This window comes from Plecotus auritus, assembly GCF_963455305.1.
Source record: "Plecotus auritus genome assembly, chromosome: 9".
Lineage (NCBI taxonomy): Eukaryota > Metazoa > Chordata > Mammalia > Chiroptera > Vespertilionidae > Plecotus > Plecotus auritus.
This window is the reverse complement of record NC_137783.1, coordinates 116,437,738-116,453,110: the sequence shown is the minus strand read 5'-3', so window position 1 is coordinate 116,453,110 and position 15,373 is coordinate 116,437,738. Positions and strand designations below refer to the sequence as shown.

Genomic DNA, 15,373 nt, shown 5'->3' with positions numbered 1-15,373 from the left:
GTCCTTATTAGTAATTAGTAATACGTAAAGCCCCTCCATCCGGATCCCTGAATTAAATGCCATTACAAAATCCTACCTTAAGCTTGAGTGATGCTGGGACAGGAACACAGGTGACTCTGCGTTTCTTCTTGTAGGTGACTGATTTTGGCTTAGCGGTGAAGAAGCATGGTGGGAGTGAGGCCATGCTGCAGACCACGTGTGGGACTCCTACCTATATGGGTAAGTCATTAGACTATTAAAATGTAGAATAAGTAATGTGGATTAAAACTTGAGCAATTTGATTTTGCCGTCATGACTTAATGGCCCTGCTCAAACCATTTTTTTTTTTTAAGGTCAAATAATTTCAGTTGTGTTAGTGTTTGTCTCATAATTTTTACCTTCAAAGGTGGTAGAGTTTATTGTTTCTCTGGGCTCTTCTCACAGTTGTTTATTTCTCTTAAGTAATCATATCCCAAACTTAATTATCGTTTTTGTTAATTCATGCTAAAATCATGTGTGTGTTTTGCTTCTTTCCATTTTTTTAAATTCTATTTCATTGCCATCAAATAGGTTTTCACAAAGAATACTGATTGAATATATTTGTAAAACAGCAATTTCCCATTTTTCCAGGTGTGAATTTTAATGGTTTTACTAAAGTATAACTTAAATACCATAAAAAAATGTACCATTCAGTGATTTTGCATACATTCACGGAGTTGTGAACCATCACCACAATCCAGTTTTAGAATAATTTTACCCCCAAAAGTTGACTCATGCCTTTTTGTACTCAATCTCATACCACCCCAACCCCAGGTAACCACTCATGTTTTGGTCTCTGTAGATTTGCCTTTTCTGAGCATTCCCTGTAAATGGAACTATACAATATGTAGTCTTAATATCTGGCTTCTTTCCTTTGGCATCAGGTTTCTGAGGTCCATCCTTGTTGTAGAATGTGTCTGTAGTCTGTTATTCACTAGTATATTGCTAACAGTTGTCCATTGTATGGATATGCCACAATTTGTCTATCCATTTGTTAGCTTATGGACATGGGGGTTGTTTGGGGCTATTATGAATAATGCTATTATGAACATTCATGTGCAAGTTTTTCTATGGCCATATGGTTTTATTTTCTTTGTGTAGATACCTAGGAACGAAATTGCTGGGTCATATATTATTTATGTTTAAATTTTTAAGAAACTGCCAATGATTTTCCAAAGTGGCTGTAACATTTTACCTTTCTATTAGCAATGTATGAGGGTTTCAGCTTCTTCACATTCTTGCTGGCACTTGATATTACCTGTCTTTTTAAATTATAGCCATTCTGGTATCCCATTGTGGTTTTAATTAGCATTACCCTAATGACCAATGATGTTGAACATCTTTTCCTGTACTTATTAGTTATTTATATACATATCTTCTCTGATGACATGTCTATTCAAATCTGTACCTATTGAGATGATCACATATTTTTTTCTCTTTAAATTTATTAATGAAAGACATTAATGACTTTTTAAAATGTTGAACCATCCTTGCACTTTTGAATTTAACCCCACTTGGCTTAATATACTGCTGTATTCAAACTGTCACCATTTTATTTTAGGAGCTATGAGTGGAGCTTCCTTTCTTTTGTGTTGGCCTTGTCTTTTTGATGTTAGGGTTATGTTGGCCTCGTTTAAAAAATAAAACATTTTTACTTTTTATATGCTCATGAACCATTTAAGTAGTAGAAATTATCTATTCATTTGTTTGATGAAATTTCGTCTTAAAATATTTTTGACCTGATACTCTTTGGGGGATGAAGTTTCTATTATCAATTTATTCTAGGTTATTCAAATTTTTCACATCTTTTTGAATCATTTTTATAATTTATGCTTTTTAGAAAATTGTTTATTACATTGAGGTTTTATGTTTTATTGGCAGAAATATGCAAGTATATTCACTTAAAATTTTCAGATTTTCCTATGTATTTGTGGTTATATCCCCCTATGGATTCCTAATATTTTTTAAGAAGGCAGCATGATGTAATATTGGTAATATGGTCTCTGACATCACCTGGCTACCTCGGAATTTCAGTTCTTTCATTTACTATCTAATTAACCCTAGGCAAACACAATTTTGCCACAATTTCTATATCATGTAATAGGTATTATGTCACTCATTCATCAAAAATTTTTTGAGGATCTTTTTTGTGTTAGACACTGGTCTAGATATTGGGAATACAGTGGTGAACAAACATAAAAATGTCATGTTGGCAAAAACAGTAAACAAGATAAAAAATAAACTATGTGGTGTATTAGAGAGCAGTGCTAAGGTTGAAAAATAAAACAGGGAAAGGGAGAGGACATATTTAGGATGGTAATAATATCAGGTTGACATGAGAAATAAATGAGAAAATGTATGTAAAGTGATTAGCACAGTACCTGGCACTTGGTGCTCTGTTTCAGCTCATTTTTCTTGTCATGTTTTAATTGATCAAATTTGTTAGTGGTTGGGCCAGTTTATTGGGATTTCAAAGGACCAGCTCAAATCTAATGTTACTTTGGTTTGCTTTTTTTTTTTTTTTTTTGGTTTGCTTTTTCATGAATTTCTGCTTTTTATCATTCTGAATTCCTTTTTTTCTACTTTCTTTTGGTTTATTTTTTTAACTTCCTAAGCTAAATGCGTATTTATTTTCCATCTGTTCATTTTCTAATAAATGCATTTAAGATTATATATTTTTCTCTGAGTATTTCTTTGATCATTTATTTTGTTATATACAGTGTCCAAATTGTACAGACTATTATAGTTTTAGTGTTCTTCTTTGGTTTAAGAATTATTTAGAAGTGCTTTTAGAATTTTCTAGGTGGTTACGATGTGTTCGATGCTTATGTGGATGTGTGTTAGTTTCCTAGCCTTTTGGTTTCTCTGTCTGATTTTCCTCATTGTTGTAGCAATTGTGACTTAAAGCTCTACCAACTTTTAGGAATTCTTGTTATGATTGAACACATGATTGTTTCTGTAAATGTTGCATTGGGTATTTAGAAATATCTGTATTCCTGGTTTGTTGAGCATAAAAATTTCTCCATGTTTGTGCTAATAAAATCAAATGTGATGTCTTTGTGATTTAAACTTTCCATATTGTTTATTTAATTTTGCTTGTTGCTTCTCTTGATTTCTAAGAGAGAATGTTATTAAAGTCACCCACCAAGATGGGGCTTTGAGAAATTCTTTTTGTACTTTTAGATTTGTAAAAAAACCTACTTTATTGAGATATAATTTATATACAATAAAATGTGCAAATATTAAGTGTAACGTTCAGTGAGCTTTGAGAAATGCATACACTTGTATAATCACCACCCCAAAGAAGATATAGAACATTTCTGTCACTCACCCAGTTCCTTTGTGTCCCTCTCAGTCAACCCCCATCCAGACCCCAGCAACCGCTAATGATTTCTGTCACCTTAGCTTAGTTTTGCTGGTCTAGAACTTTATATAATTGAATTATACAGTACATATAGTATATATTCTTTTGTCTGTCTTCTTTTGTTCCATGTAATGATTTTTAGACATATTAGTAGTTTATTTTTATTTATTTTTTTACTGAGGAGTACAGAGTTCATTGTTTTTTGCCTGTTCGATGCGTAAAGTTTCAAAATTGTTTTATCTTATTTGGGAAAAGGCTACTTTAGATTCTGTTCATATCCTCCTGTTGGCAAAAGACATCTGGTCTGTAGTTATATGGGGAAAATATACTCAGGCATCCTGAGTTTTATGCCTGCTTATTAGTCGTCGACACTGATAACAAGTGAGAGAACAAGAGAGAAGACAGATGGTTTGTAGAGCTTTGCTGGCTTTCTAAATGGCTCCTTGGCCCAGTTATTCTGGCCTCTGCCCCCATGAGAGCTGTGATGGCAGTGCAGTAGAAATCCCCTGGTACTTAAGAGGACTCTGAAAGATGAGGGCCAGCATCGGGCCCTGCTGTGTGTGTGATGCACCTGTATGGACATTCTTCATGGAACCTAATCCCTGCATTTGCCCTCGTCATAGACATGTGGCCAAGGAGCAGCTGTAATGAGTCCATATTTAAAGAGTTTAAGTAGAGTTAAAGTGTACAAGTAATTCCTTAAAGAAAAATATTAGTTAACTTTCAATGATTTGGAGATGAAATACTCAGTTTAATTATCTGTGGTAGAGCCTTTTCTCATTCCTTCTTCAGTTTACTTTTTAACTTATTTTTTTGGTTGCTTTTTAGTTCCTTTATCAATAGGAAGGGGAAATGAAATTCCATTTGCTTTTAGTAGTTATAAATGGTGTGCGTGTGTAGGTGAGGGAGATTGAAACTGTTTTCTAAAATAAAAACACCTTTGTAACTTTAGGCAAGTCACTTAATATATCTGAAACTTAGTTTCCTCACTGACAAAGTGAGTCAAATACCTACATACCCATCTCACAAGATACTTAACATAATTTATACAAAAGTACATTATAAATGTTAAAGTTCTATTGAAAATATCTATTATTTTTATATTTATAACTGCCCTATTCTCCCTTTTTCCTTAAAGAAAGATATTTGATTCCTTACTGCAGAGGTGAAATATCATATGTGACTTTCTTAAAAACCAGCCAGTATAAAAAAATCTAATTGTTAAAAAATGTGCTACTTAAAGTTAAAAAAAAAGTTCTACTTTGAAGGATTGTTTAAAGGATCCCTATTGTGTGCATGTTGTGTAGTGAGAAGCACGTCAGGAGTCCTGTGACTAACTGGCTTTTCGACCCAGTTATGTGGTAGAAGCTCTCTCTTTGTCTCAGTTTTCTCATCTAGAAAACATGGGAAATAATCCATATTCTGTCACAGGAGTGCTGTGATTTTATTATTTTACTAAAGTGACTTATAACCACTTATTGTAGTTTTTCTGTGAATCCAGATTTCCACATATTGGGCTTGCTTTATTATATCCACTTAAAGCATGCATTTAATTCTATTTTTGGAAAAGAACTGAGATATTGTCGTCTTCTGCTGTAACTACACGATCATCGCAAAGTCATTTCTTAACAAGTCCAACGGAGTGAAGAGTAGTTGTACACATAGTCATACAGTTTGTGCCATCGTTCCGCTAGAAGCTAATGACAGGAGTGGGGACACAGCTACATCAATTGTTAAGGCCTGTGCATTATTCATTTAACATCTGCTGTTGGTTCTCTTTCTCCCTGTGGGGGAATAAATTACAGCACATCAGCACATTTTTCATGCTTTGTGTTTAAGCATTTAAAAGTCATTGATTGTATTATCGATATTATTTTATTCCTGCTTGTTTGGCAGCCCCTGAGGTGATCAATGACCACGACTACAGCCAGCAGTGTGACATTTGGAGCATAGGTGTCATCATGTACATTTTGTAAGTAGCCCGATAAACATACAGTTTAAAATGAATAGTTTCTAGCAGTAGAATCGTGTAGATTTTAAATTAAAACTAAACAATATAGTTTTTAAAAAGTGACTGAAGAAACCATTGGGAAGTCCCTCTTAAAGCTCTCTTACTCGTTGTCAGGCACATGCGTTAGGTGTTTTTTTAATACTATGCATTTATAACTTTCAGCTTTGCTTTCTACTGACCTGCAAATGCTACAATGCACTGTATCAGTTGCCGCCCTACGGACAGGCCAGTGTGACGGGTGGGCACTAACCAGATAGAGGTTCGGCCAGGGTCCCCGTATCGCATAACTCTCGGTCTTTGCTCCTGCAGTTCCTTCTGCCTAGAATGTTCTTTCTTTTCTACTAACCTCTCCCATGGCTGTGCCAGGGCAAAGATTAACGCCTTGTATCTCCCTAATTCCTACTCTACCTCGGCAGAGTTACTATGTTAATTATGTATACTTTCCCAGAGGATGTAAGGCAACATATAAAAATGCATTGAAAGAAATATAATATAACAAAATAATAAAATAAGAACATTTAACCAGGAAGGTTTGCACATGTGTAAATTTGAATGAATTAATTGCTCACTTCTCTGTATTCTCCTAGCACTTTTAAAAACTAGATTATAATGTTGTGATATAATTATTGTATTATGTGTATTATGTCTATTTTCCTTGCTCCAAATTCCCTGAAGGACAGACATCATATTTATCTTTGCATCCCTGGTATCTGGCACAATAGTAGGCATGCAATCAGTGCTCAATATATGTTTGCTAAATCGAATTAAAGTGAATTTTCTAAGAGGTTCTGAAAAGTTACTGACCATTGTTCTGCCTCCTGGTGAACATGAACATTTTTATGTTGATGCAACATTAGTTTTATGGTCATATTGACGATGTCGCTGTGTACTGCCTCTTCCAGATCTTTTCTAAATATTGACATCACAATAGTCACATTTTCAGTTTTATGAAATGGAATGCACAGGCAGTGGAAATAGGATGATGTGATTATAGCTGTAACTAAGATGGTCAACATACATTAACTGCTTAGGTTGCATAGAGTATAAATGTATTCACAAAATTTTGATCATTGTTTTGTGCTAGTTATAATCATGTAAAAATTCGGAGCCATAGTCTTTAATTAAAAATGTAACCATTTTGCCCAGTTGGAGTGGCTCAGTTGGTAGGTTGCCAGTTCAATTCCTGGTCAGGGCACACACCTGGGTTGCGGGTTCAATCCCTGGTTGGGCATGTATGGAAGGCATTCGATTGATGTTTCTCTCTCTCTCTCTCCCTTCCCTTCCTCTCTCTCTCTTTAAAATCAATAAAAATATATTTAAAAATATATATAACCATTTTAACTTAGTGTTTTATACTCGCAAGACTTTCTAGACAACACAAGTCAAATCATAGATATAATCTAATATTACACAATTCATGTGTTTGCTGCCTTCTCAGTTCTAATTTGGTGTGAAGGAAAGTGATAGTGTAGTAATATGTTAAAATTTTTCTCTTTCTTAAAGATATAATTTTAATTTTTCTGTTTCAGACCATGGCTGCATCTCATCACAAAGGACACCTGTTTTCTTTACAGTAGACTCTTACTTAGCTAATCAGTGCCTATTCATTAACCTGCCTGAGCCCAGTGGTCTTATTGATAATTTCCTCACCCAGGAACAGACATATTACCTTCTCCAGGGGGTTATTTTCTTGTTTGTCAGTTACTGCTGACTTATTTCTACTTAATTGGACAATGATAACATACTTCTTCAAGGTGAAATTAACATAAATATTCTTTATGTGTGTATCCGCTGCTGCTTTGATTCCTATGAATGCCACAGAAAATAATAGGGAAGCTTTAAGAGGCATTTTTCATGGCTTGGATTTCCTTTTCTGGATGTGCAGAAAATTGCTATCATAAAATTTCACATGCTGCTGATTGACCAACCATTAGATACATTCTTGTGTAAGTAAAATTGGAAAGGATGGAAAAAAGTGGAATTTTAAAAACATAGCCCTTAAGCTATAGTTGCATGCCAGCCAGGCAGCGCAGGAGCAGCTAAGGAATTGGTAAATGTGCACCTCACTGGTTATTAGCAGACTCAGTGAGCTGGGCTTCTGTTGGCCTATGCTTATTACAACAGGTAGTAATTGTCCATAAGACCATTTTTCTGGATCTTTAAAAATTGCATTTTAAAAGTAAATAATAGGTAAGTAAATCAGAGAGGAAAGTCAGGATGAGCTAAAGCAGTAAAAAAGGATTAAAATAAGAGTTTGTGGAGCAATTTGGTAAATGCTTATCTATTTCTTTTTAAAAAAATATATTTTATTGATATTTTACAGAGAGGAAGGGAGAGGGATAGAGAGTTAGAAACATCGATGAGAGAGAAACATCGATCAGCTGCCTCCTGCACACCTCCTACTGGGGATGTGCCCACAACCAAGGTACGTGCCCTTGACCGGAATTGAACCTGGGACCTTTCAGTCCGCAGGCCGACGCTCTATCCACTGAGCCAAACCGGTTTCGGCTGCCTATCTATTTCTTAACAAGAACCTGTTGGGAAATGAAAAGCCAATATTGTCCATCCTAGTTTGATAAACTAGGATGAAAACAAGTTTTTTCCTTAGGAAAATCATCATTTTCATGCAAAATATTTATCAAATTACACTTATTCAGAAAATGTTCATGGGAAAGACTTTTAAAGAACTTAAAGAAAAAAATCCATAGAAATGTAACTTTTGAGAGGCTTAGAGATCATTATACTTAAATACATAATAGACCAGCACCCTGGCTGGTGTGCTCAGTGGTTAGAGCATCAGCCTGCTCATTGAAGGGTCACAGTTTCTATTCTGGGGCAAGGGCATATATCTGGGTTGCAAGTTTGATCCCCAGCCCTGGTCAGGGCTCATGCAGAGGCAACCAATTCATGTCTCTCTCTCACGTTGATGTATGTCTCTGTCTCTGTCTCTCTCTGTCTTTCTATCTCTCTGTCTCTTGCTCTCTCCCTCTCCTTCCCTTCTACTCTCTAAAAATCAATGGAAAAAAATATCCTCAGGTTAGGATTAACCATAAAAGGCCAGCATTTGGGAAGTATAATAGAATTGCGCCCTTTTATTCTTTCAGCAAAAAATGCAATCTTGAGAGTTGAAGAATAGACATACAGAGTGGCCTCTGTGATGAGTTCAGGTCCACCTCTGTCCGGCTGTCACTGGGAAAACCTGGTCATTGTACACAGGGTTGCTCTTAGACATCGGGGTTGACAGTAATGAGGGTGGCTAACATTTATAAATTGAGAATGTACTATGAAGAACCAAACTCAACTCTTAACCATGTTTTTGTAGTTTGGGACTGGATTGTCTACTGAAGCATAGGCTTGCCATGCTCTTTGTGAAGTATAGCAGTTTTTCCTTTTAAAAGATTGTAATGACTCACAGTTCCTGTGTTCTAGAATGTGCAAACAAGCTCCTGTTCATACAGCCTGCTTACGGTGGTACTGATGTTGGTCATTATATATATACTCAGCTTTCACCTTTCAGACCGAAGGCTGAAATTATCATCATCTGATTTTTCTCATCCAGACCTTCTTCATTTTGTCTACTATTTTGGGAGAGTGTGATCATTTTAATGGATTTATTTTTAGCTTTGACCCAGAGCCTATAGACATTCCCAGGGTTATTCCTGGTTTAGTCTTACTAACATTTGTACAGTAGTTTACCATGGATAAAACTCTTACATGGTCACTTAGACTCTGACAACCCGCATTAGACTCTGCTAACCCAGTATATTTTCCCATAAGTTTAGTTTGGATTATGTGCCTTAGGCATTGCATTATCCTTGCTCACAATAAAGTGTATCTCCTCCATTGTCTGCAACTACTACTGTGTACACACCTTCCTGTATTTTAACCCTGTTTAAGCGTAATGTTTCCCCACCTGGAAGAGCTTTGGGTCATTTGCAGATCTGGAGGTTTCAATGTATACAAGAGCCCAGCACTGATCTCCCAAAGCCCCTTTGCTTCCATTTCTGCATCCAGAGAGGTACCCACCTCTTCCTGTGTGTATATTGCATGCCATTGAGTGGGCTCCGACTCTTGGAGGCCCTTTGAATGAGTGTGTCCATGATGTCCTGTCCTCACCAGCCCTGCTCAGCTCCTCTAGACTCATGTCTAGTTCTTCTGTTACAAAGTCAGTCCATTTCATATTTGCTTTTCCTGTTTTCCTGCTGCCTTCAATTTTTCCAAGCATTGTTGTCTTTTCCAAAGACCCCTGTCTTCTCTTATTGTGTCCTAAGTAGGACACTTCAGGTTTGTCATTTTTGCATTAGGGTTAATTTGCTCTAAGACCCATTTGCTCATCTATCTGGCAGTCCAGAGTACATAGAGATTTTGTCCAACATATTTCAGATGAATCCGTTTTTCCCCTATCAGCCTTCTCCACTGTCCAGCTTTCACATCCATGTGTAGTCATTGGGAACACGAGGGTGTAGATGAGCTTAGTCTTGGTCTCTAATGACACATCTTTGCTCTTGATGACCTTCCCTCATTCTTACACTTCTGCTCTTTCAAGTCTCAGTCTTCTCTTGATTTCTTGGCTGCAGTCTCCATTTTAAAAATCTTTTATTTTTTAATTTTTATTGGATTTATGGGGATCACATTGGTTAATAAAATTGTATAGGATTCAAGTGTGGTCTTCATTTGCATTGATGACTAAACCAAGGTAAGCAAAATTTTTAACAGTTTCAATGTCTTCAGTTCTACTCCTTCTTCCTGTCCTTTACTTAAATATGAAGCACCACTGCTACCACGTCCTGTGGAAACTTAGTTTTTAATAGCCGTATTTTGGTTTTTAAAAACCTAAAGGAAATGATTGCCTTTGTTGTAGGTTATGCGGAGAACCACCCTTTTTTGCAAGCTCAGAAGAGAAGCTTTTTGAGTTAATAAGAAAGGGAGAACTGCATTTCAGTGATCCAGTATGGGAGTCCATAAGTGATTGTGGTAATATAGATTTTTATTGTTTACTAAAGCAAATATATGTAACATAAGAAAGTTTGCTAGTAATTCAGATACTTTAACTCCCTGTTTAGTCTTTAAATTTATTTGTAGAAATAACACTGTTTACTTGTGGAAATAGTGGTATCTTCACTGTGATTGTTATAGTCAAAACTTCCTATCAAAACAGAATATACTGAGTGAAAATCCAGGAGGAAATTTGCTGATTATCTAGTTAATTTTTACTATCCTATATAATAAAGAGGTAATATGCAAAATGACCATCACACCCTCACAAAGATGGCTGCCTACGACCAGGCCAGCAGGGGAGTTTAGTGAGGGACAACCAAACGACTGAACAGCATGCTGAGTGGGATGACCAGGCCGGCGGGGAGGCTGTGAGGGATGACCAGGCTGGCGGGGGGGGGGGGGGGCAGTTAGGGGTGACCAGGTCGGCAGAGGGGGGCAGTTGGGGGCAACCAGGCTGGCAGGGGAGGAAGTAAGAGGTAACCAGGTTGGCAGGGGGGGGGCAGTTAGGGGCAACCACGTCAGCAGGGGGTGCAGTTGGGGGCGACCAGGCCGGCAGGGAGGGGGCAGTTGGGGACAACCTGGCCGGCAGCGTGAGGCAGTTAGGGGTGACCAGGCCGGTGGGGGGGGGCAGTTAGGGATGATCAGGCTGGCATGCAGAGGCAGTGAGGGACAATCAGGCTGGCTGGGGGCGGGGGGCAGATAGGGGAGACCAGGCCGGTAGGCAGGTGAGCAATTAGGAGCCAGTGGTCCAGGATTGTGAGAGGGATGTCTGACTGCTGGTTTAGGCCCAATCCCAGGCAGTTGGACATCCCCCGAGGGGTCCTGGATTGGAAAGGGTGCAGGCTGGGCTGAGGGCTCCCCCATCCCAGTGCACGAATTTTGTGCACTGGGCCTCTATTAGAATATAAACCAGATAATCTAGGTAATAAAACCTCACTATAGGCCTTATACTTTATTTCTTAGCCATTTATACTGATGATATTTGTTTTATAATTGGCATCTTTTCTTCATGTCATACAGACCTAATTCTGAATAAATTGGAAATTGTTACTAATTGTAGTTAAGATAAATAAGATATTCAGGAGTTTCCTTTATTTGCAGCTAAAAGTGTTTTGAAACAACTTATGAAAGTAGATCCTGCTCACAGAATCACAGCTAAGGAACTGCTAGATAACCAGTGGATAACAGTAAGTTACAGTAGTACTTTTTTTTTCTTTTGGACATTCTACCATTGCTTATTTCTTTTCTTTGGCCTTGTAGCTTCTATATCATTTTTCTAAAAAGTCAATTTGTCTCATCTTCTGATAAGTTAAAAAAAAATTGAGTCTTGACACATTTCTGAAATGGGTATTTTCAAGCTGCTAAAACTACTACCACAGTTGTTGATATATATTTACAGAGGTTTAAATGAACCTTTATTTCATGCCATGAAGATATCAAGTCCAGTAAGGTAGAGCTGAGAAGTGTCCATTATTAAAGCTGTGGAACATTGAAAAAGAGTGTATAGCACTGGAACCACCCACTTCTCTTCACCTCTTTGGATGCAAAGAATCTTTGGGGACTCAGAAAAGCCAATGTCTCCTAACAGTGGCTGTTGCCTAGCTTGAAATCTTGAGTAATCACTCATTTACATATTTCCTTTTCCTCATTAGACTGCATTCCTTAACCCTGTGTCTTAACTGATCTTTGTATCCCTGCACCCAGAACATTACCTGGTTACTATAGGAACTTTGGAAGAGACCGCTACTTAGCTCTCAATATATATTCTCCCTGTCTTCTATGGTAACGAAGATCCTGACTTTTAGCTGGAAACATTGCTGTCTGGTGTTCTTTGCTGGTTATCCTGTCTTTGCTAGTTATTGTGATGGCCAATGAGATCTGAGTGGAAGCAGATGCAGTTTCTGGGAAGTGTCCTTAAATGGAGGGGTTATGCCATTCCTCATGCCTGTCTTCTATCCTGGAGACTGGGATACAGAGGTGATGGCTGGAGTTTGAGTAGCCATATCGGACCGTAAAGTGGAGTCCATAAACTGAGGATGGCAGAGCAGCACGGTGCAAGGAACCAGGGCTAGAGCTCACAGAGCTGCCATTCCAGCCCTTGACTGCCTCCCTCCAGACCTCTTTCTATGAGCAGGCAACAAACTCTGTCATCTGTAAGACCCTGCAAAGTGTGCAATTGGACCTCATACCCATTAATACGGTACTCAAATAATTGCTGCATGAGGCGGTGATTCAGTAAATGGATTAGTCTGGAGGTGTCTCCAAAAATGTCTGGGAACTGAGACTGGAGATTTGTCAAGATGTATAGGAATATTGCTGAGCCGTAATCATCTATGAAAAACATTTTTTTACATCTGTTACTTTGTTAGACAGTATGTTAGGTACTGGAAATATGTGATATGCCCATGTTGCAGTAGTTATTTATTGTTGAGAGATGATGGTGGCTTAAACAGGACGGTAGCAATAGAGTTGAAGAGAAATGAATGTGATATATATTTTTTAGGTATATTGATTGACAGGATTTGGTGATTGATTGGATGAGAGATGAGCAGAAGGGAGGATTCAAGGACGACTCCTAGATTTTATGTTAACAGTTGGTTGGACGGTAGTGCCACCAACTGAGATGTGGAAGATTGTAAGAAAAATAGGGGTTTTTTTTGGTCTGGGGGAAGGGTGGTGACTCAAGAGTTCCACATTAGCTTTGCTAAGGTTGAGATGCCTGTGTGGCATCCACATAGATATATCAAAATTGAATACCTGAGTCTGGAGCCGGAAAAGTCTGATCTGAATCTATAGATGTGGGAATCGGGAGTATATAGGTGCCATATAAAGCTATCAGGCTGAAGAGAGAAATTGGGAAGAAAATATGGATAGAAAGGAAAAGAGACCCCAGCACCCTGCTTTTAGACACTCCATCATTTAGAAGAGGAGGAGCTAGCAATGGAGGCTGAGAAGGAGCAGCTGGTGAGGGAGGAGGGAAATTCTGAGAGGTGTTAGGAAAGTTAAGTGGGAAAGATGTTTGAGAAAGAAGTGAGAGCAGGCAGCTTGCAGGTAAAGGCTGCTGAATGGTCAAGATGAGAATGAGAAGTTTCCATTGAAATGGCCAACAGAGAGGTAGATGGTGACCTGAAGGCCCAAATAAGTTTAGATACAATATCACTCTTCTTTTAAATTTTCTCATTTTCTTTTGGCAATTTCTAATAATTTCTTTGAAGAATATTTTTTTCTCCAAGGGCTAAAAAAAATAGTCTTCACTCAAAAATGGGTTATATCTGCCCTCTCTAATGACTATGTTGATCTCTCAAATCATTCTGTGCAACACATATTTCTGGCCTAAGTAATTGTGCAAATGAGCTAGCAGCTAAATAGATCATTGCAAAATGTACTGAGTAGATTTGTAGTACAGCAAAATCAAAAACTGTAAAACAGATGGTGTGCCTTCGAATCTATCTCTTTTCAGCATCACACAACATTCGGGTTTGGCCACGTAATTATTTGTGTTCTAATTAGTACAGCTTTATTTCTGGCTTTGGTCATTTTTCCAGAAGTCTCCATTTTTGAGCCTCTGTAACATTTGTTCCTATGTAGTCTTTGCCAAGTGGTTAGGGAAGCGACAGATAGTGTGTACTATATCGGACTATCCTAAGGAGTTCAGTGTCTGAAGTTTAGAATTCCGGCATTTTATAAACTTCTAAAAGGCAACACTCTTTTCTTCTTAACCACTTGAAGTCTTACTTCCTGTAATTCATATCCTGTGTTTGAAATAATCTAAAGGGAACCTGTCAGTTCTCTCAGTGCCTTGCTGCTTTATAATCGGAGCTTATCTTTTGCAATATCTAACACATCGTAACTTTTTTTCAAAGAGCTTTATCAGATAAAAAGTTTCTAGGGTTTAACTTATGTATTGTCCGTTTTGAAGTATGGAACATATCTGAAGAGTATTCCAAGGAACGTTGTTTCTCTCTGTACATTTAAGTGAATGGAACTTAAACACGTATTGTCATTCTGATTTCAAAAATCAAAAGATTAGATGTAAGCAGAAAGGCCAAGGGATGACTTTCCTACAAAGGAAGAATTTGATGATAACTGGCCTGGCCAGGAGTGTGCCTGTCACCCTCCTGTATCCGCTTCTTCCCTTTGTCCTCTTTACTCTCAACAGTGGTTCCGAAGAGTGTGTTCCCTCTTATTAGATAACTGGAGGCCTGGTGCACGAAATTCATGCACTGGGGTGGGGGGTCCCTCAGCCCAGCCTGCCCCCTCTCGAAATCTGGGACCCACTGGGGGGTGTCCGACTGCCGGGGCCTAAACTGCAGTCAGACATCCCTCTCACAATCTGGGACTGCTGGCTCCTAACCCCTCGCCTGCCTGCCTGCCTGATCACCCCTAACCACTCTGCCTGCCTGCCTCATTGCCCCTAACCACTCACCTGCCTGCCTGATCGCCCCTAACCACTTGGCCTGCCTGATTGCCCCTAATTGCTTGCCTGCCTGCCTGATCGCCCCTAACGGCCTCTGCCTCAGCCCCACCACTGTGGCTTTGTCTGGAAGGTCGTCCGGAAGGACGTCCAGAATGACATCTGGAAGGTCGTTCAGCTGTCCAGTCTAATTAGCATATTACACTTTTATTATTATAGATTACAGGTGCCTCTTGGTATTCCTTCAAGTCCCCTGGTGACAGCTAACACCAAGAATTTTAAGCAAGATTTCTAGGTATTTTTATTTTATTTATTTATTTATTTATTTATTTTTAAGAATATATATTTTTATTGATTTCAGAGAGGAGGAGAGAGGGAGAGAGAGAGAGATGAGAGATAGAAACATCAATGATGAGAGAGAATCATTGATCAGCTGCCTTCTTCACACCCTCTACTGGGGATCGAGCCTGCAACCCGGGCATGTGCCCTTGACTGGAATCGAACCCAGGACCCTTCAGTCCACAGGCTGACACTCTGTCCACTGAGTCAAACCAGCTAGGGCTTTCCT

The 15,373-nt window shown here is 38.4% G+C and overlaps 1 protein-coding gene across 5 annotated transcripts in view; it reads left to right on the top strand.

The window, feature by feature from the left end:
• STK33 (serine/threonine kinase 33) overlaps window positions 1-15,373 on the top strand; it is a 136,072-nt gene that overhangs the window by 95,122 nt on the left and 25,577 nt on the right. For all 5 annotated transcript variants that reach the window (XM_080640144.1, XM_080640140.1, XM_080640142.1 and 2 more), the window contains 4 exons: window positions 135-219; window positions 5,279-5,354; window positions 10,255-10,367; window positions 11,493-11,578. In XM_080640144.1, coding sequence (XP_080496270.1) covers window positions 135-219; window positions 5,279-5,354; window positions 10,255-10,367; window positions 11,493-11,578 — 360 coding nt within the window. The remainder of the gene's footprint in view (window positions 1-134; window positions 220-5,278; window positions 5,355-10,254; window positions 10,368-11,492; window positions 11,579-15,373) is intronic.